The sequence below is a fragment of the Mytilus edulis genome, chromosome 12, assembly GCF_963676685.1.
Source record: "Mytilus edulis chromosome 12, xbMytEdul2.2, whole genome shotgun sequence".
Classification (NCBI taxonomy): domain Eukaryota; kingdom Metazoa; phylum Mollusca; class Bivalvia; order Mytilida; family Mytilidae; genus Mytilus; species Mytilus edulis.
In genome coordinates this window covers 66,352,387-66,375,945 of record NC_092355.1, presented here as the reverse complement: position 1 = coordinate 66,375,945, position 23,559 = coordinate 66,352,387, and the positions used below count along the sequence as shown (strand labels likewise).

Below are 23,559 nucleotides of genomic sequence, written 5' to 3'. Positions count from 1 at the left end.
ACACAAGAAACTAAAATTAAAAATAATACAAGACTAACAAAGGCCAGAGGCTCCTGACTTGGGACATGCGCAAAATTGCGGCGGGGTTAAACATGTTTATGAGATCTCAACCCTCCCCCTATACCTTTAGCCAGTACAGAAAAGTAAATGCATAACAATAAGCACATTTAAATTCAGTTCAAGAGAAGTCCGAGTCCGATGTCAGAAGATGTAACAAAAGAAAATAAATAAAATGACAATAATACATAAATAACATCAGACTTCTAGCAGTTAACTGACATGCCAGCTCCAGACTTCAATTAAACTGATTGAAAGATTATGTCTTCATCATATGAATATCAGGCACCCTCCTTCTCGTGAGGGGTTTAGTATCATACCGTCATAACATACATGTATATGAGAAGAACATAACCCGTGTCATGCCAACAACTGGTTTTTAAATAAATGTGTTTAGTTCCGATGCAAAGACCCTATAAGTGAATCAATATTAACGCCAAAATATGCAATCTTTAATGACCTGACAACAGTATCGTAACTATATCCCTTCTTAATAAGTCTATTTAAAGGTTTTGTTAGCTTTTGAGGGGAATACTGACGTTTTTGTGCAATATAAAGACTATTTCCATAGAATATTGGATGTGAAATACCTGAACGTATAAGAAGTCTGCATGTTGAGCTATATTTACAAATGATGTCCTTATACAGATGATAAAATTTAGTAAATGTTTTGACTAGCTTGTGATATCGAAAACCCTGATGTAATAATTTTTCAGTAATATATAAATTTCTTTCATTTAAGGTGGTACCCAACACTTTCACTAAAATTAATTTGGCTCGTTTAATTTTTATAAAATTTTGACAAAGTATTTACTTTGACCCTTTAACAAAAATATAAAAAAATCAAAAAATTTGAACCAAGCGTTTTATCAGAAAAATTTCACTGGTTATATAGCAGTTTGACAAACACTAATTTTGATCATTGAGAAGCTTTATATTGCCTTCACAAGGCAAAGTAAATAAAACGTTTAGCTGATATTACAGAGTTATCTCCCTGTAGTGTTAGGTACCACCTTAAATTTAAAACATTGTTACATACACAAGAGAATCATACAAGTTGAGATATATACACACCGTAAGATGGTGACAAAGGTAATCTAGAATGTTTGTAAATAGATGTTCATTGTCCTGTAGTTTATTTAACAGCTTACCACTTGGTATGGGTTTTACAATTTATTGGATTCTGTACGGAAACCTATAGTTGTTTACATTTTTTTGTCCTTTTATTTCTGTAAATATTGCAGTGGTTTCATATGTAATAATTCGTCTTAATTTATAACTGTTCCCACATGTACATGACGCATGATGGTATTTTACGAAACTCAATGACTATTTTTATTATGTGTTCGCATCGGCAATTTTATTTTCATAATTACACATTATGTAAGAATCCTGGATTTCGATTGGTTGATAGCCAGTGTATTTTTAACCAATACTGTTATCAAATAAATATCGTTCATTTTTTAACGTTGCCAGGGTATATGCAAAAAGGATATGCCTTTTTTACCATTTCTGTCGTGGTATATGCCAAAAAATACTCTATTCGACTGGACCCTTGTAACGTCACGATCATCAATGCGTTTTTGAACGTTGACATTCGGTGTAATTAAACAGATATAGCATGTTCTAAATGGGAATTTGTAAAAAAAAAATACTAGTCTTGAGAATGAATTTCCTTTCGACTTACGGCTCGAACAGTCCCTCAACTGGTATTTTTTCGCAAATACCACTCCTTAACATGATGTATCTGTTAAAAATACCTTGCCATTTGTTTTTAACATCTATGGATATTAATTTTCATTGTTTGAAATTTGATGGACTTATTTGAAGTTTAAAATGTTTTTTTTTTAAATTTTTTAAACGATTTCAACATGATGAAAAGAAAAAGATAATTGTAGAAAACTGTTTAATATGCTTTCATAAGAAATTGTGTAGTAAATGAATATTAATAATTATAATAAATGGCAACGTTTGTTCTTTTCATCAGAAAATTTCGTTCCTATACCTAATGTTCTCCATAAACCAATGTAAGATCTTTCAATATTTGGGTCTTTTCCGAGTCTGATGCAAAACTTGCACGTGCCGCATTAAATATCTGAAAAATAAGGAATAACATTTGAAAACAGAAAATAGAAATTTTGAAAATATTTTGTCAATTCTTATCATTTGGTGACACTTATATATATATTGAGATTGTCTTTTTACCAGCAAAATAACAAAGATGTTAAATTTGAGTCAAGATTTGTTTACTCTTTTTTAGAACTTGCTATAATCATTCGATCTGTTTAAGTTTAATGTGTTGGTTCTTCGTAAACAATCATTTGTTTGTCCGATAATCTTGTATTCTGCGTTTTACTTGTTTGACCGTGACCCTTTATTACTTTTGACTTGTAGCTACGTTTTGTTTTTCCTTGGATTTGCTGTGACCTTCTATTTATTTTGATTTGTAGGGATGATGTATTTGTCTGACCGTTCACCTCCAATAACATTTTAATTGTTTTGACGTTTAATTTGTTTGACATTACACCTGTTAAAACTGTTCTGACTCTGACTACCTTTAACCGAGTTTAAGTATGCGTATTTTTGTGTGTGTGTGTTCTATCCAATTCGCTAAAGGTATAGAAGGGTTATGATCTCATCACATGTTTAGCCCCGTCGTATTTGTTTTCTACCGTTCCAAGTCAGGAACTTTTGGCCTATTATAAATCTTGTTTAAGGGAAAGCTGTAGCTCGAGAAGGTGCAAAATTTTCTCACTGTCCTGAAGACACTTTAGTGCCCTTCGGATATTTCTGCTCTAAGGTCATTTTTTTTCTCCGACACATTCACAATTTCCATTCTCATTTTATTTTTCCATTTGTATTGACGTTTTGGTTTTAAGAGCATGAACCTCTAATAAAAAAAAATATGGGACGATATAAATAATACTAACCGATTGTATAATTTGTTCGTCTGTTAGCCCAATGTCTTTACATTTAAGGTAATCATCATCTAGGTTGTTGTCAAGAACAACCGGATCATCTGTGTTGATAGAATAGTTAGCGCCATCTTTGACAAACCTATACAGAGAGTCATCGATTTAAGTATAGTCATCAATTATTAACAATTGATTAAACCATGTCTATTTCAATTCAAGGACCAGGGAAATAAAGGTTGGTTGTTTGACTTAAGCAATGCCTGTTCAATTTAATGACACAGTAAGAGAGTCATAGTTTTATTATTTAAGCGATGACCTTTCAATTCAATGACACATAAAAAATTAAATTCAAGGTTGTGTTATTTAAGCGGTGCCTATTCAATTCAATGACACATACAAAATTTCCAGGTCGTGTTTTTTAAACCATGTCTATTTCACAGTTTGACACTTGAGAACTTTTGATATTTGTATTTATTGAAATGAGAAGGTCTGTATTTCAAATATCTATGTCATCAACAGATGAGTCAATCAATCTGTGAACATTAAGGTCAAGGGAATTCTGATTGGGTCGTAAAAAAAGAATATGGTTGTTTAACCCTAACCCTACCTACCCAGAATATAGCTGCCTACCCAAAATCTTTTAGTGTCCTGATGTGAAAATGTTTTTTTTTATTCAATATAGGCATGAAGACTAATAAATAATAAACTGATACTTAAATTTCTCTTTGCCAAACTAAAACAAAAAGAAAATGCGTACCTTCATACCCACTGTTTCAATGTTTGGTAGGGTTTGTGCAAATCAAAATATTTTTAAGTGTGGCCTTATTAAAAATATAATATCCTTTTTTTTAAATGTCTTCTGCATTTAAAAAAATCATGGTTGTGTATTTAACAATTACATGTTTATTACAACCTCACACTAAAAAAAGTTAAGGAAGTATAATTTAAAAAAAAATGCCTTTTCCATTCAGTGACACATTTAAAATAAAACAGAGATTGAATAATTTAAAAATAAAAGTCTTTCTATTCAAGCTTTACTGATGAGTCTTTTGTAAACGAAACGCGCGTTTGGCATAAATAAAAAAAATCAATCCTGGTATCTATGATGAGTTTATTTCCATTCAATGACACATCAAATAAACCAAGGTAGTCTTATTTAGAAAATGTCCTTACAATTCAATGACAAAAAAAACCAAGAATATGTTCATAGTACACGGATGCCCTACTCGCACTATCACTTTTCATGTTTAGTGGACCGTGAAATTTGGATCAAAACTTAAATTTGAAACTGAAACTAGAAAGAAAATATCATAGAGAACATGTGTACTAAGTTTCAAGTTGATGTGACTTCAACTTCATCAAAAACTACCTTGACCAAAAACTTTTACCAAAACTTTAACCTGATCTTCGCACTATCTTTTTCTATATTTGGTGGACCATAAAATTAGGGTCAAAACTTTAATTTGGCATTAAAATTAGAACAATCATATCATCGGGAACATGTGTACTAAGTTTCAAGTTGATTGGACTTCAACTTCAACAAAAACTACCTTGACCAAACACTTTAACCTGAAGCGGGACAGACGGAATGACGAACGAACCGAAACATAATGCCCCTCTACTATCGAAGGTGGGGCATAATAAAGGTTGTTTCATTCTAAAAATGCCTTTTCAATTTAATGACGCACACACAAAATCATGGTCATATAATTTAAATATTTTTTTTTCAAACTTATGGTAATTTCGAAATTTTGAAATTGGAATTAATTTAGTGATAGGTCAGTATGTCAAATTATGTATGTCACCAACATAACTAATCTAACTGTGAACGTTAAGGTCAAGAGAATTCTAACTATTTAATAAATTACTAAACCGAGAAAAATAGCAATGCAGAAACTTTTCTGAAATACCAAAACAAGGTATATATATAATACACAAAATAGAGAGTGTGGTTCCAGTTAAAAAAAGGTAAAATCTCAAAAAGACTAAACTCCGAGGAAAATTCAAAACGGAAAGTTACTAATCAATGGCGCATTAACCTCCCAAAATAGCGTTATATTTTACAACGATGCGCGAATAAAACATAATAGGTAACAGTGTCTTAAAAGGGTAAAGCAGTCATCACAGTGTAACAATCTTAATTAGAATAAAAACAAACAAATATTTAATAAAGAAGCACAACAAAGCATTTATCAAATTTAACAACCACAGTAACTGCTTACTTATATATGTATTGTAATTCAACTCATTAAGGGTTGAAATATTTGAAGTCATGTGACTAAATGGCAAGGTTCATATCATCTCTAGTGTAGAATCGCGTGTTTGACGTCAGAATGTAAACTTCACAGAGGAAGAGATATAAAATAATTTTTTCGTTCAAAGTATTTTCAAAATTATAATAGAACAATTATACATAATCATGGCATTATGATAGAACAATAACATAATGGCAGGAGGTTTAAAAGTACAGACCCATGTCATATGTACCAAAGAAACACAAAAAGTCACTAGTACAAAACACACCAGCAAAAATGAAAGATAATACAAACAACACATTAACGGGATGTATAAGTACCGAGCCACGTGAAATGGATATCACCGAAACAGACCAAATAGTAAAAGTAATATTAATAATAGAACAAAGACAAATAACAGAACAATATAAATACGTTATAAAATATTGAAAACAACACGTTATTAATTTCTTGCGTCCGAAGCGCTTTTCTGGATTTACCTTCAAAGATGATAGCACAATAACATAATGGCGGGAGGTTTAAAAGTACAGACCCACGTCATATGTACCAAAGAAACACAAAAAGTCACACGTACAAAACACACAGGCAAAAATGAAAGATAATACAAACAAGACTTTGACGGGATGTATAAGTACCAAGCCACGTGAAATGAATATCACCGAAACAGACCAAATAGTAAAAGTAATATGAATAATAGAACAAAGACAAATAACAGAACAATATAAATACGTTATAAAAGATGATAAACAATTAATAGAAAAAAGACAAATAACAGAACAATATAACACGTTATAAAAAATGATTAAACAACATGAGTTAGCAGAATTCAAGTGACATCTAAAATAATTAGGGTAGGTAGGTAGGGATTTTTTTATTTTATTTTATATTTTTTTTTACATTGAGTCTACGAAAGCAACACGCAGACTTTAATAGTGCTTAAGGATTATGTACCTTTGTGTTGATTCAATGCTAAGCATATGGAAATTTTATAGAAAATCCACAGCCTTTATCCTTGTACTCTCATATTTGGCAATTTGATGACTGATAGATATAGGATTAGTGCATGCAGTGCTAGCATTGATTTCCTTAAAACAACTTTAATAATGTAGTTATTGGCTAAAAAAAAAAATATGGAACAAATCAAGTACACCTTTTAGTGTGCGTTCGACTTTTGTGACTCAGCACGAGGTATTTTGGAATTTACAGGTTGGTTAGAATTTTTTGTAAAAAATAAGCACTAGCACATTATAGAAAAGCAAGTGAGTAATCTATGTTTGAAATTTTATATAAAAAATTTCTGTATTAAAGGCTGTGGATTTTCTATAAAAATCTTGGTTTATTTGCCACAAAGTACTCTTTTTCTATTAAATGCAATGAAACAATTAATAATAATGCTCTGCTCTGTTTCCCCTTGGTATATGTACAAAATGGCCCATCTCTATTATTCATTATATCTGTAGTTTTGATACAATTGAAGTTTAAAAAGTTTGTACAAAAATGGCCACAGAAGGGGTCATGAACTTTAATGTTAAATGAAAAAAAATATTTAGGGAAGGCTATTATCAAACTTAAAAGAAGGAACCACACATATATTTTTTTTAACTAAATAAATTATAATTCGAACTTAAACCTCTTTCAAACAGAGATACATTTTAACATCTAATGTATTATCTCTTTACACTGCGATTAACATACTGAAATATTGAAGAAGTAGTCGAAGACACGTAAACATTATTGTTATCTCCAGTATAATAAAACTGATAGAAAACAACATCAAAACATTCATTTAAAAATTTTCATACGCCGTCTGCGCTTGCACGTGCTTTTTAAAGTATCAATTTACTGACGCTATGAACATTTGCGACGTTATCCAATCAAAAAGAACGTTACAAACGGTGTTGCATTAGCATATAACATGACACTGCGACTAAAAATACTGACATATTGGAGATGTAGTCGAAGAAACGTTACCATAAAAAGGTCAACAACTATCTTTTTAAACGGACATTCTGGTATATACAATACATCAATCCTAATAACAGAAAAATACACCCAAAGGCCAACAAAATGTTTCAAAATGACAACTACATTCAATTGGTTCTATGCATTAATTGAATAATTGTTGTTGTTTAACGAAACTTTCAGCATGCTACATCATGATGGACAGTTTTTATTGGTCAATGAATCCAGAGTAAACAACAAAAACCATCGTCCTTCGGTAAGAAAACTGACAAATCTAGGATTATATCCGTTCCGGCATATACATGTAATGCTTTGCAACAATTTATAAATCAATGTTGTGTGAAGTGCTTCATAGTATGAATTTGAACGAGTTTGATTTCCGTGTCTGAGATAAAACAAAACGAACCTTACCAAGAAAAGCAAGAGAAGAGAAACACGAGTTAAATTCTCCGAAAGGGTCAAAAGTTCCTCTTGCCCTTAAGACACGTTGGCATTTTACTGTTGCCTAAAAATTTTGATGCAAGATACGAAGTTTTGAGATTGAAAATGAAGTCGACATTCGTAGATGTCAAAACAAAAATGTGCTCTGATCTGTGGTTACACTTGTGATTACGTGTCTTAATTAGATAACCTTATTTTAACCACATTACATTCACATTCTAAATGTGCCTATCCGAAGTCAAGAGCCAGTAATTCAATGGTTGTCGTTTGTTGCAGTGTAACATAATTTGTATTTTGTTTTTTACACTGTACATGCCTTAAGATCCTTGTGAAGGTACCATAATTTGGATGTTAAAGTTTCAACCAGAAATTAAGCAGACGTAACCAGGGGCGGATCCAGCCATTTTAAAAAGGGGGGTTCCCAACCCAGGACAAAGGGGTGTTACAACTATATGTCCCCATTCAAATGCATTGATCGGCCAAAAAAAGGGGGGGTTCCAACCCTCATCACTGTTGATCTTCGGATTAGTTCAATCAAACCTGCACATTCTATCTGGTTTGTACACGCCTTTGATATTGTATTAAATAGATTTCGTCATGCGAGCATTACAAACGCATCAGATTATGAAATGACATCGATGCAGTATACAAAAATACATATTCATAAATATCAAAATAATTTACCTTAGAAGTGGATGTTTTTTTAAGTCTTCGGACACAGAACCTGTTCTTATACTGGAAAACGGACAAACTTCAAAGTGAACTTGATCTTTTATACATTGTTGATACAAATTGTCATCATCTACAACATGATATCCGTGTCCAATTCGTTCTGCATACATATGTTCTAATGCCTAAAATATCAATTTGTAAATATCATGATGATAATGGCTGCTTAACGGTCAGCGGCAAATTAATATGCATATTCAGGACGAGAACATGTTAATGAAATATGAATGACCCCATGAATATTAACGCTGCTTTGTATGAGACCGACAAACTCAGTCGGATTTGTAACGTGCTTGCGGGCAGACATTTCACTTTACCCGGAACCATTATTGTGATTCTGAGGTTCTTACTCCATAATGCCGCGTGATTAGCGGAGGAGCAGCAAATACCAATTTTAAAGTCTTTGGTTTCACCCAGCTATGGTCCGAACCCACGACCTCTCGCACTCGAAGCGAACACGCTACCACAAGACAACTGAGGCGGTCAGATAAATATGAAGTAGATTCATCTAACGTATGTGTATTCATAGATCGCTTCTAGTTGGCTGATGTTTCATTCATAAATGAAAGCTCAAATCTTCTTTTCTTAATATTCAAAATGAATGTCTTGAATTAAAGACATTCAATGTTCAGTTTATTAATCTGGTAAACATTTTGTTTTTTTAACTGTGGTACTTGTGGCTTCGATTGGATTTTAACTGTGGTACTGGTGGCTTCGGTGGGATTTTAACTGTGGTACTGGTGGCTTCGATTGGATTTTAACTATGGTACTGGTGGCTTCTTTGGGATTTTAACTGTGGTACTGGTTCTATGATATACAAGGGTCCAAATGTTGAGTCTTGATTTCTTTGTTCTCCTTGTATATCATGTATATAGATTTAGGAAGATGTGGTGTGAGTGCTAATGAGACAACTCTCCATCCAAATAACAATTTTATATGTAGCTTTAAAACTTTTTTGCCCATTATCTTTTTTTCATTCTTATACTCGTAGCACATTATTTTAGTTTGGTCTTCAATTTTAGACAATTCTAGCTCATAACTATCCTACATACATGACATATAAAATCATCTTTACCCTAATATATCAAAATAAATTCCTTCGTTTTGGTCAAATGTCAAATTGTTTTCATTGCCTTTCTATTCATTCATATACATGAATGTTCATTTCTGTAACTTTATGTAAACATTGTATGAACTATTCATGCTATTTAATACATAACAAACCTCTTTAACACCTTCAGCTGGTCCATTTTCACCAGCGTGGACTGTTCTATGGATACCTTCGTCGAACGCAACCTTTAAAAATACAACAAACAAAAGACTTTGTTAAAAAGCTGTACAACTAGATTAGTATGACTCATTCCTTATAGTGCATTGTAAAATAGATCGATATAAAAAAATGTTGAAATTGGGGATAAGCATGGATTGTCATTTTTTCAAGCTTTATGGTAAACGCCATAGAACCCGATTGAATAAAAAATAATCATTACTAGTCTTACAAAATGTATTAGAATAGAGTCAACTAAGGCTCTTTAGAGTGTATGTCGCTCACTTGCATCACCTTATAGTAGAAATCTTCATTAAAAGAGAATAACTTTATCAATTTCAGTCTTATGTCGATTTATACCACTGTCACAGGTTAGGGGGAGAGTTGGGGTCCCGCTAACATGTTTAACCCCGCCACATTATTTATGTATGTGCTTGTCCCAAGTCAGGAGCCTGTAATTCAGTGGTTGTCGTTTGTTTATGTGTTACATATTTGTTTTTCGTTCATTTTTTTCTATATAAATAAGGCCGTTAGTTTTCTCGTTAGAATTGTTGTACATTATCTTATCGGGGCCTGTTATAGCTGACTATGCGGTATGGGCTTTGCTCATTGTTGAAGGCCGTACGGTGACCTATAGTTGTTAATGTCTGTGTCATTTTGGTCTACTGTGGATAGTTGTCTCATTGGCAATCATACCACATCTTCTTTTTTATATTTGTATATCTTATCCTGCTGATAATTTTTCGTTTTCAATTTTTTTTTTTTTTTTTTATAGTTATCTAGACATAAGGCAACATATTGAAAATTAGCATTTAAGGGGACTAACTCTAAAAATGACTATACCAAAGAGTATATTGTAAAATTATGGGCCTTTGGAAGAATTTACCTATTTTATCTTTATTTAGAATTAATACCTTAAATGCTTGTTTGTGTAGACATTCATTTGGTTCAACGCCTGGTTCAAAGTCGTCCCCAGCTATGTCAATCGCCACTACACCACGCGATTTAAACTCCTTACACAACTCTACTATTTCCATTGACCATTCTGTATATATAAACAATTATATATTAACTCATAGAACACAGAACACAGTTTATTTTTTCAAATAATAAAGCGAGTTTTAATGCTCTTCAACGTTGTACTTGTTAAGCTTTATAACTATTTTGATCTGAGCGTCATTGACGAGTCTATGTAGACGAAAGCGCGTCTTGCGTATTAAATTATAATCCTGGTACCTTTGATAACTATTATTATACATGCTAAACCTATTTAGTTTTAATAATATCTGTTATCATTATAAACATTTCTAAGTTTATTATAACTTGATATAAACTATTTTGAAGGTAATGTTTTTGTTTAAATATTCAAACGTCATGCACTGACAATCTTATGCAGATATTGAAACGTTTTACACAGTCCGGTTAATATAGTACTTTTTTTTTAAAGTTCGAAATATTGTCCATGTCTAAATACACATCGTTCGTCAGTCTTTCATTTGAAGTAGACGCTGGCTGAGTATTTTGTTAGCTAAGTCGTTATAACAAGTAAACTACAAGCTAAGTCGTTACATGTATAACAAGTACACTACAAGCTTAGTCGTTACATGTATAACAAGTACAATACAAGCTTAGTCGTTACATGTATAACAAGTACAATACAAGCTTAGTCGTTACATGTATAACAAGTACAATACAAGCTTAGTCGTTACATGTATAACAAGTACACTACAAGCTTAGTCGTTACATGTATAACGAGTACACTACAAGCTAAGTCGTTACATGTATAACGAGTACAATACAAGCTAAGTCGTTACATGTATAACGAGTACAATACAAGCTTAGTCGTTACATGTATAACGAGTACATTACAAGCTTAGTCGTTACATGTATAACGAGTACATTACAAGCTTAGTCGTTACATGTATAACGAGTACACTACAAGCTTAGTCGTTACATGTATAACGAGTACACTACAAGCTTAGTCGTTACATGTATAACAAGTACAATACAAGCTTAGTCGTTACATGTATAACAAGTACAATACAAGCTTAGTCGTTACATGTATAACAAGTAAACTACAAGCTAAGTCGTTACATGTATAACAAGTACATTACAAGCTTAGTCGTTACATGTATAGCAAGTACATTACAAGCTTAGTCGTTACATGTATAAACAAGTAAACTACAAGCTTAGTCGTTACATGTATAACAAGTACAATACAAGCTTAGTCGTTACATGTATAACGAGTACATTACAAGCTAAGTCGTTACATGTATAGCAAGTACATTGGGCCATTCCAGTTAATTTCTGACAGGTGGGGATGGATGGGGAGATTTTTTTTCATACCTATCAGAACAAAACATCATGAAAAACTACCCATCAGATCTATAAATTAAGACCTATCAGATGTAGAGTTTCTGTTCATATTGGGTGGATGGGCTTTCATGGGAAAAATTGACCTATCAGAATTTTTTACTGCAAGGATTGTACCCATCAGAATTTTTAAATACAATACCAGATAATGCATGATACGAAACTGTCTACATTCCAAAGCACCCCTAAGATCTGAAATAGGTATTTTTTGTAACCCCTAAGATGTAATTATTTTAAATAATTTACTGCTGCAAGACCCTCAGAAATTTTTGCGTATAAGTGTACGTGTCAGATGAAAAAAACAAAAATTTTACCCCTAAGATATATAAATTTTACACCCCTCAGAAAGGACCATCCATCCCCCTTTAGCAGATATTAACTGGAATGGCCCATTACAAGCTAAGTCGTATAAACGAGTTTGCAGATCTAATGTGTTATTCCTTTTCTATGTCGCTATAACGACCAAAATGAAATAAAGGTACACCGTTTCAATATCCGGCTTTAGTAGATTGGTGACTTTTCTTCAACGTCCGGTGGTAAATACCAATTTTAGAAACATTTACATTTCTTGCATAATTATGTCGAGTTTGAATTTAAAACTGATATTTAAAGGAAATATTTAGCTTCCTTTATATCATAATAAAATTTTAAGGAAAATTGCGTTTCTTAAAAATGTTCTTCTATAATTCTATATTCACTTTTATCAAATAGATAAAAGATGATGTGGTATGAGTGCCAATGAGACACTCTCTCATCCACCGCACAACTTGTAAAAATCACCCATTATAGGTCAAAATCTTCAACACGGAGCTTACTCCTTCTACTTTTAAAATGTTTAGCTTCACATTGTGTAGGCCTCGGTGGCCAAGTGGTTTACGTAATCTACTGTAATCACTAGCCAGTCAACACTGAGGTTGTGGGTTCGAACCACACTCGCGCTGGTTCCCTCGATTCCTAGGAGACGATATTAAGAATTGAACGATGGACAGTCAGTGCGTGAATGCTTCTTACAACCTGATTGGAAGATATTACGAGACGTGAATAATCAAAGTTTATTGATTGGTTAGGACAATCCAAACCTAGTAAATGTCCTTCAATCCCGTTGAGTATAGGATTTGTCCTCTCTATTTTAGCAATTAGATTTTGCCTTGTCATTAATCATGCATATTCATAATATTGGTACACATGTAACTTTTAACTATGAATAGCCGAATCTTCTGGAGTTTAGTAAACAACAACGTTAAATGATATTTACTATTTCATAACGTGTGACCTCATGTGTGTGGTAAACTTTGTTGATTGATGCACGTGGCTATTCTAGTAAATGACTTAATCTACAAAGCGATGCACGTGGCTATTCTAGTAAATGAATTAATCTACAAACCGATGCACGTGGCTATTCTAGTAAATGAATTAATCTACAAAGCGAGAGCACTTTCCATTTTAATCAGCTAAGAGATGACTAGCCCTTTTTGAAAGGCTAATACTTGTTGACTGGTATAGTCAGTTTTCCTATCGAAGGTCGGAAGTTATCTCCGTGCACTCTGGATTCCTCTACCAATAAAAAACTGGGCGCCACGAAATAGCCCAAAAGCGGTGATTAAAAGTGGCGTTAAAAAAATCTAGACATACCTGGTCTGTGTGTCATGCTGCACAAAATGCTCTTAACAGTAATATTAAAATCCTTTGATCCCTTTTCTAAAGCAGTGCAAACGATATCTACAACATCACGTGGCGAAATATCTCCACGTTTAATGGCGAATTCTCGTTTCTCAGCTGTATTAGCCAGCAAATGTGGACAATATCTAGTCTCAACATATTTTATATTATGTTTGGCACTATCTTCACAAAATTCATACGCAATCCTGTAGATAGCGTCTCTACATCCCCTGTGAAATTTAACAAGAACATAAGATAATGAAAGGCAAAACGGTAATTGCAATGCAGGATTTTGTAGGAACTACAAGACCTTTGAACATTACTTTGTTTTATTAGTTATGGGTTTCACATTACTCTTATTTGTTTTGATAATCTTAAACATACCTATTTTGTTTTGTCCTTTAGAAATGATAATCATAAATAAAATCTACTGTTTTTTACGAGGTTTTAGAAATTGGTAAGGACGTACGAGTATCGAGTATAGATTAAGCTTTTTTTCTTTTTAGTATGATGTTGGTGTGACAACGTTAAACACACTGGAAGATCAGATAGAAAATATTTTTGAAAGCATTCAATGTAAGGATTTAAAAAGAACGTCAGAACGTTAAAATGTCAGGGTTGCATGCATTCGAAATAATTGACTTTTTTTAGCCACTTGTGTCAAATCTCAAAATATAAGGCGTACATGTATAATTAAATTTGAATTAATTTGATCGAGCAACTTTTTTATAATTATGATAATTTTTTTACTTCAATTATATATCTTTTTATTTTCTCTTATATAATGTAGTACATCTATTTTGTATGATAACAAGTGTATGTGCGTCTGTATGTGTTTGTTAGTGAACATAATGTTGTATGAATTAACTATTGACAAACATAAACATACGCTATCACTGGCATAAATACTCTAAAACAGTTTAACAAAGCTTCTAATGTTGATCGTTCATATAGAACAACATCTCGTTTGAATTCCTCTATATTCTCGTGGTGCATGTGAATTTCTCGAGATCTGAAATAAACGTTCAGTGTTAAGGGTACTATATATTATGATGGAATTTGACAACCACAGTATGCGAATGCTTTAAACCTAAATCATAGTAGCACTCTTAACAAAATATTCATTTAGTTTAATAATCGCTACATTGTATACATTTTTTACAAACATGAGCAATCAGGTTAAACGGGAATAATTTGATATAGTATAAGTGATTATTTGTTCCTTAATTACCAGTGGCAAATATTTCAGTGTTCGTTATTCTCTCAAGTGCATGAGTAGTGCAACTCTGCTATAAATTACATGTGGTCAATATTTACTTTAGAGAGGTCCTAACCATATAAGGCTAAATAAATCCAAGCGTATATAATACTTCATCAAAATAAGTCTTTTGGAATGGTTAGCAATAATAGAGATGATAATACATGTATAAATTTAAATCTTCCAAACATTAAGACTATTCCTAAACTTTACATACATTACATAGGGAAATGTCACTCATATGAATTTATCGTGAATCTAAATGAATGAGAATCTCACGTGAAATTGACGCGCATTTCAAACGTACTTTCGCGTGAATTTTACGTGATATTCCTGTGAAATTCACGTGAGAAAACTGTGCCTGTTTAAACATAACCCTTACTTAAAACAAACCTAATATAGCCTAACCGTACAGTGAATCTAGAACTCAGAACAGGGAAAGGATCCATAACGAACAACAATGTGTCCAAAGTACACGGATCATTTTCTATGTTCAATGGACCATGAAATTGGGTAAAAAATCTAATTTGGAATTAAAATTAGAAAGATCATACCATAGGTAACATGTTTGCTAAGTTTCAAGTTGATTGGACTTCAACTTCATAAAAAAATACCGTGACCGAAAACTTTAACCTGAAACGCGCACTTTCATTTTCTATGTTCAGTGGACCGTGAAATTGGGGTCAAAAGTCTAATTTGGCTTAAAATTAGAAAGATTATATCATAAGGAACATGTGTACTAAGTTTCAAGTTGATTGGACTTCTCCTTCATCAATAACTACCTTGACCAAAAACTTTAACCTGAAGCGGGACAGACGGACGGACGAACAGACGAACGAACAGACGAACGAACAGAAGAACGCACAGACCAGAAAACATACTGCCCTTCTACTATCGTAGGTTATTTTGTGATGATAGAATATGGACAATGAACAAAGCGCTAACTGTGTACACTAGTACTACATACATGTATTCTTTGAAACTTAGATATCACTCAGTAGATCTACGATATATTACCGCTCAACAACGCCCTTTAAGAGTTAAGTATCTTATTTTTTTTCATTTTGTTTTAACGCTTGTAAATCAAAGTGTATACGTATCTATTGCCCATGACTGTGCATTAATTCTGTGTTAGCTAATTTGTATCATTTTATTATTTACATGAACTAGACTAAGTACTCTAAATTTGACGTGACATGAAATCGACATTGTACAAATATTCCTTTGTTAGGCAAAAAAAAAAAAGATTGTGTGTTTACTGTAGCCCTAAAGGCAACAAACAATAGTTTAGCTGCAGTATTAAGCTGCGATAATACATATATAATACATTACTTTGCTATATCTAATACTGTTTGTGGTCGTACGGCTCCATCCAGATGGACATGTAGCTCAACCTGGAAATAAAATTGTAAAATACTATTAGATTAGGCCATAATAAATAATAGGTTTGATGCCCAAAAGCTACCTACCCCCAAAAAAAGCTGCCTACTCAAATTCTTTTATTGTCCTGATTTAAAGAAGGTTTTTTTTAATCAAATAGGCATGAAGACTAATAAACATCTGATACTTCAATTTATTTGTTTTTAAAAGAAAATGCCTTCCTACCTACCCACTGTCTCAACCTTTGGGTAGGGTTTGGGCAAACCAAAATATTTTTAACTGTGGCCTTAAAATAAACCAACAGCGTAACAAAACTATACAGGCAACAATACCAACAACACAAGTAAACCATGACCAAAAGAGCTGCATCAAATGTAAGCAGGCCTCAACATAACAACCAATGTAGCCATAACCTGAGGATTAACACTGTTACAACCAACACGCCACAACGAGACCAACCAGAGTAGGAAATGACCGAGAGAGAAGCATTGCAATCGAACAGGCTTTAACAAGAACAACTAGTTTTAGCCATGACCGCGATAGTTGCATTGCAATCAAACAGGCTTTTACAAGAACAACTAGAGAAATCCAGGACCGAAAGAGTTGATTTGCAATCGAACAGGCTTTAACAAGAAAAACTAGAGTAAACCATGACAGAAAGAGTTGCATTGCAAACAAAAAGACTTTAACAAGAAAAACTAGAATAAGCCATGACAGATAGAGTTGCATTGCAATCAAAAACTGTAAGACTTTAACAAGAACAACCAGAGTTATTGTGACCGAAATATATTGGTTGCAATAAAAATACATTAACAAAAAAAAAAAAACGAAGTAAACCATGTCCATGGAGCTTTAATTTAAGAATTAAATTGAGAATGGAAATTAATAGATCATGTGTCAAAAAGACAAAAATCCGACCAAATGCAAAGAACAAAAATATAAAGATCATACAGACAACAGTTCATTCAGACAATTTCCAAATCGATTAACTGGAAATTAACAGACAAACTCTGTATTTGAAATGCGTAATTTGAAATTACGACTTATATGCCAAGGCCCTAGCACTTATCACTAAAAAAAATTGCTATGCACACCCTTATGAAGGGCAGTGATATATATGTATTATAAGTACATACAAAATTGTGAAAAAAAAGATGATAATTTAAAAAAAAAAGTGAAAGAATTTAATAAAAAAATAGCTAAATCAAAATTAATTTGAAAATAACTCTAAAATAAAAGAAAACCATACGTGTTAAAGTTTCCGCGTCAATCTACGCGTTTGTTGACATTAACGAGCTTGGTACAATGTTTTGAATTATAAAAGATCTTTCATGAGTGTTGACTTCGAACATTTCCGATTTTTGTGGGGTTCGATAATTTTTATTGAATATATATATGTATGACTCTAAATTGCGATGGGGACGCTAAAGTACGATGGTCACGCTCAAGTGCGATGGTATACGCTAAAGTGCGATGCTTACACACGCTAAAGTGCGATGGTCCGCGAAAGTTTAGACGTAAGAAACGTTGTTGGATTATGAATGTACAAGCTAGAATATATATGTATAGTATATATTTGTTTAGGGGCCAGCTGAAGGACGCCTCCGGGTGCGGGAATTTCTCGCTACATTGAAGACCTGTTGGTGACCCTCTGCTGTTGTTTTTTTATTTGGTCGGGTTGTTGTCTCTTTGACACATTCCCCATTTCCATTCTCAATTTTATTACAACTTATAAACCAATTGCAAGCAGCTAGAAACCAAGTGTCCAAGACAATAATTAGTTTAAACCAAACCGTGCTTTGTCGGCTGAAGCAGATGTGAGTTTTTTTCGGGTGCTGGAAGGAGAACTTGTATCTGAAGTTTACTTTATAGATACAAAATAGTATACGTATACGTATCCTGTATCCTGCATTTATTGAAAAACGGATACATTTAAATAATATTTACGTTATTTGAAGTTTTATAAATAAATTTGCGGTCCCCATTAAAATATTGTGAATTTTATGGAACAGAAACGTATGTTAAATAAAGGTACATGTTTTCAAGCGTATATTTATCATGCACTCAAATCACTACCGGTAAAATATAAAGCCTATTACATATTTAAGCTTACTAGCTTTTGCAAAAAGAAGTTTTTTAACATCCATGTACTTTAACATTTTAGCCTTATATAATATTATCCGTTTGGTTCATCGCACTTTAGCGTGCCATACCACTAAGCTGTACTTTAGCAAACGAACAACCACCGCACTTTAGCGTGAGACACCATCATACTTTAGCGTAGACCATCGCACTTTAGCGTGAACATCGCACTTTAGAGTCTTACACATATATATATAGCTTTTGGTTTAAATTGAAACCAAACAGGTCTTGAATTTAACAAAAGGTGTAAAAATTGTAAATTAATCATGTCAAGTGGGAACAATTTCCAAATCCATAAACTGGAAATTAACAGACAAAATGTGTCATTTAAAAAATATGACAATCATATCAAGATACATGCCAAATGCCCTCGCACTTCATTATCACTTGGCAAATATAACGTATATAAATTTCTCAAGGTAAGTTTTTGATATACAAAAATGCACACAGTACCATGGAAAACACAACTACTTCACAAAGGGGACATTATCTAAATATAAGCGATGTCCAAATCTATCTACATGTATATTGTCAATGACATAAACAATTAAAAAGTACTTTTTCAAAATATTATATAAATTTTATATAACTCATGTATTACTAGATCTTTCATGAGGGATAGGTTAGTTTTCAGTATTTCTGAGTTTCGAGTGCATAGGAATGAAGAGCATTTATAATAATAAAAGCGTAAGCTAAAAGGTAAATTACCTTTTGTGAGCTATAATTGGTGTCTTTTATGGAAACAAAAGAAGCTGTTTTTAGGCAAAATATTTTACCCTATATCGTAGGACAAAAACACAAAGCATGCAGGAGCGGCTGATCCAGCCATTTTAAAAATGGGGGTTACCAACCAGGATAAAGGGGGCTGGGGTTACAACCATATATCCCCATTCAAATACATTGATCAGCATCGAATCAAAATCACTGAGGGTCTAAATCTGAAGGTGGTGTGTTGATAGCTTGGGGCTTTGATTGGGATGGGGAAGTGGCTGCTGCTTTGGAGATTAAGGATTTTCGTCTTGCCTTTATTCTCTTTTCTTTATTTTTTTGTTCATTATTCTTTAGCCATAATATCTAAGCACCTTATAATTTCTTTTCTTTATTATTATGTCACATTTTTTTGTACTCCTAGCCAATAATTTGTCTGTAAAGCCGATCTAAGACATAGTAACCTATAGTTGTTTTAAAATACTGTGTCACGTTAATCTTTTGTGGAGAGATGTATCATTATCAATCATACCACATCTTCTTTTTGTACTTAATTCATCACTGTAGGTATTAACCAACGCACTGTTAGTACATCTATATATGGCTGGTTGTAATATACGTTGGCTTGCATTTAATTTCATATTTAGCCTTTAATATATTATATACGAACAGCAATAAAAGTTATACAGTGCATACACTCTGTATTTTTGTTAGATGTATTTCTATGTGTATCCATCTGATGAGTTAAGCCTTTTCAACTGTTTTTTGGTAGTTCGTTCTTATGTTGTAAACCAGGTTAGGGGAAGGGTTGGGATCCTGCTAACATGTATAACCCCGACACAATATGTATGTTTGTGCCTGTCACAAGTCAGGAGCCTTTAATTCAGTGGTTGTCGTTATTGATGTGTTACATATTTGTTCTTCGTTCATTTTTTGTACACACATTACAGGTCGTTGGTAGTTTTCTCGTTTTACATTTGTCATTTCGGGGCCTTTTATGACTGACTATGCGGAATTGGCCGCTTTGCTAATTGTTGAAGGCTGTCCAGTGACCTATAGTTGTACATATCTGATTCATTTGGTCTCGTGTGGATAGTTGTCAATTAGAAATCATACCACATCTTCTGTTTTTTTTTATATATATATACACCATATACATCGGTACAAAATACGGAGTTATCCTCATTAGATCTAAAAATGAGATCCTTAAATTGAGGATTTTCGCTACTTTGTACAAGAAATACAAGCTTCTTTAAGGACTGTTATAATCTGATAGTGAAAAATTAACGAAACTTAAAAGGCAGAAAAAAAATGAATACATCGATCCCTGTCGTCGACTTTTTTTTTTAGATATCTATAAACTATTGGAAATATAGTGGGAATAGAATTTTTCATGCATTTAACATTGAAATCATGTTTCTTTTCAAATCTTTTAAGCATTGTTAAGGATTATACAAGATTTTCAAAATGGCCTTAAAGAAAATTTAACATTTTATAAGATCAAGAAAAGAAAACCAGAGCTTATGGAGGGCCAATATTGATAAAACCAGAGGATTTCGAATATCTGATCATCCTTAAACATTTGTTAAAGACGGAAGAACAATTTAATCGGTTGAAGTGTTACATTACTAGATATTAGTAATTTATTTTTATCAAACCATTAGGCATTACACATCTATTTATTTTTACAATTAACGTGTATGAACTCCCACTTTCATATTTGAATGTACAACATCTTGTCATTGTGCCGGTATAATCCTGCAAAATTGAGACGCATTCCACATTCAAACGATTATTATAAAGGCTCGGACGGAATTCATTGACAAAAAAATGTTCATAGAATTATTTATAGAAATAAACAAGAGCCGTTTAAACCGATCTGTGCGACTCATTCTATATATATATATATATAGAATAATATATGATCTTTTTGTAAGGGGAGGCCCGCTGACTGACCTAAGAGGGGGCCCGCTCCAGTCATGCTTCAGTGATTCCCTATATATAATCAACCAAATTTTCCCACGAAAAGGGGGGGGGGGGCAGGATCCCCTAGATCGCGCCTTTGGGAAGTCTTGACAATTTTTATAAAAGAAAGAGACAGAAGATAAAAGAGGGACTTTCAACTCATTGGACCCCTTCTTTGTCAATCAATCAGTAAAGCAATACACCATGGAAGGTAATAAAATACGAAACCATCCGGAAGTTTACCACGTGGTGTTTATTTTATTTATAAACACCTGTTCCATTAGAAGGGTACACATTTATTTTAATATTTTCATAGAGCGAACTTTCACATTCATAGTCTGCGAAAGTATAAGCATGTGGATCATTTGTGGATATAAAATGCACTCCAAAATGTAGGATACATTACACATGCCGAAATCTACACGTACTTTGTTACATTTATGAAACAAACATTGGTCTTACCTTATATTTAAATTTGTCCATTTCAGTGTACCTGGTTGATAACAATCAATTTATTCTGTTATCTGTGAGTGTACAATTGATATCAGCTGTGATTTTTTTACGGGGAAAGTGTCAAAAGAGATTTTGAAATTTTATAAAAATTTAACACGCTAACTTTAAAGTTCCGTATTCTTTTCAATGTTTTAATTCATTATTGTACAATAATTAAATGAAATCTATACACACTTTAAAGTTTCTTTGTATTATTGTTAAGGTTAATCGAGCTCATACGGTAAACTTTGTATTTTATTCACAAAGTTAAACCGTTCAGTATCTTTTAGCATGATAATTTCTGTTATATGTAACAATACATTATGAGGAATGAAGCCGTTTTCATATAAAAAGAAAAACGGTCACACAAACACACCCACACACAGATATTAAACCAATCTAAAAAAGGTTATAACGGACTTTGCAACTATTTTATAAAGGTTTTGAAATCGATTCAAAAATGACAAATAAGAGCCGGGGTATGTATAAGGGTCCTTAATTACTATCTGTATTCAATGAATTGTTAAAACGTTTCTTATTATCTTTAAAGTAAACTCTGACTTCCTCTATATATAATTCTCATAAAACGATCTTACTATTTATGATGACAGATGATTTCTTAAATAAATCTGTAAATCAAAAATTGCCGGAATCTTATTCTTTTATTTTCAACAGTTTAATACTCCCTATGTTTTTGCACTTATAATTACTTGTTCTGTATACCTATTTTCTCATTTCATTATCCAATATTTTTTTGCCATTTTCCCTTACTTTGTAAATCACCTTCCGGGCCCTCTTAAAATGTATATTTCTAACCAGGGGGAAAATGTACACAATAAGAATTTAATATATTCATATATTATATCTATATATATTGAAAAAAAATTAATTACAGTAACCACTGTCATTAGTTTTAATAATATTTTAATGTAGGACCCTACTTTATTTTCTTGTGATGATCCGTAATGAATTAATGCATTTTCTGAGAGTATGAAAATCAACTTTAGCAGAAAGTTTTTGAACAAAATGTTTCATACGGTTAACTTTCCACATTCATAAAACGTTGCTGCTCGGTTCCGTATTTGATTGACAATCTAAGAAAACAGTGTTTGTCGTTTACTTATTGGAAACTTATTTACCCGGTAAATAGTTTTTGATATTTCCCGTGACCTTGATATATCATGTACATGTATATATGATATCGGAATTAATACTATTATCTGAAAGATCACATAATTTAATATCAAATTCTTATCAATTATAGTTTTTCAAATTTGAATACATGCAGTTAAAATTAAGCAGACAAAACCCTTTGTGTACCTCTCCCACGTTACTTAAATGCGTATGCACAATTGACTGTGCTCACGGCTATATTGTATTTCTATCTCTAAACTACAATAATTTCACTTATCTTTTTGGATAAAAAGATAGAAAGAATAATTGACCCGTTGAAACTTAATTAGGATAGGAAATACTTAGTTAACTTGCATAGTTCGTATACAACACGTGTACTATATTTTACATCCCTATCACGATAATTGTATTAGATTGTGGTAGATCATAGATTTCTGAAACAGTAAGTGCGTAATTCTCAAAAAGCGAAGAATTACTTCCGAGCGTAGCGAGCCGAAATATTTTTTGACAATTTTACGATAAAAAATCATATATTTTCAACAATCAAAAAGGGAGAGTGGCGTACTTTCTACACCCGCTAAATCTCCTTTTACATGTAAAATTGAGAATGGAAATGGGGAATGTGCCAAAGAGACAACAACCCGACCATAGAAAAAAAACAACAAAAAAACAACAGCAGAAGGTCACCAACAGAAATTCCCGCACCCGGAGGCGTCCTTTAGCTGGCTCCTAAACAAATATATACTAGTTCAGTGATAATGAACGCCATACTAATTTCCAAATTGTACACTTGAAACTAAAATTAAAATAATACAAGACTAA

General features: G+C 32.6%; 1 protein-coding gene across 2 annotated transcripts; it reads right to left on the bottom strand.

Annotated features, from left to right (window-relative positions):
• Positions 1 to 1,949: 1,949 nt before the first annotated feature.
• LOC139498954 (adenosine deaminase-like) lies at positions 1,950 to 21,712 on the bottom strand. 2 transcript variants are annotated; one of them, XM_071287547.1, is made up of 9 exons: positions 21,574 to 21,712; positions 16,249 to 16,310; positions 14,548 to 14,670; positions 13,632 to 13,888; positions 10,541 to 10,671; positions 9,584 to 9,655; positions 8,315 to 8,484; positions 2,988 to 3,114; positions 1,950 to 2,152 (listed from the first exon to the last, which is right to left on the bottom strand). In XM_071287547.1, exons 1-9 carry the CDS (start codon positions 21,592 to 21,594, stop codon positions 2,063 to 2,065), a joined length of 1,053 nt encoding a protein of 350 aa, XP_071143648.1. In that variant the 5' UTR covers positions 21,595 to 21,712; the 3' UTR covers positions 1,950 to 2,062. The 2 variants fall into 2 exon arrangements, with proteins under 2 accessions (XP_071143648.1, XP_071143649.1); XM_071287548.1 differs by lacking the exon at positions 2,988 to 3,114.
• Between the last annotated feature and the right edge of the window lie 1,847 nt (positions 21,713 to 23,559).

Coding starts and splice junctions, on each gene's coding strand:
- LOC139498954 (XM_071287547.1), bottom strand. CDS start 21,594: ATGGACAAATTTAAATATAAG. Junction 16,311..21,573: donor TGGACAAATTTAAATATAAG/GTAAGACCAATG, acceptor TTTTATTTCCAG/GTTGAGCTACATGTCCATCT. Junction 8,485..9,583: donor CAGCTGAAGGTGTTAAAGAG/GTTTGTTATGTA, acceptor TTGATATTTTAG/GCATTAGAACATATGTATGC.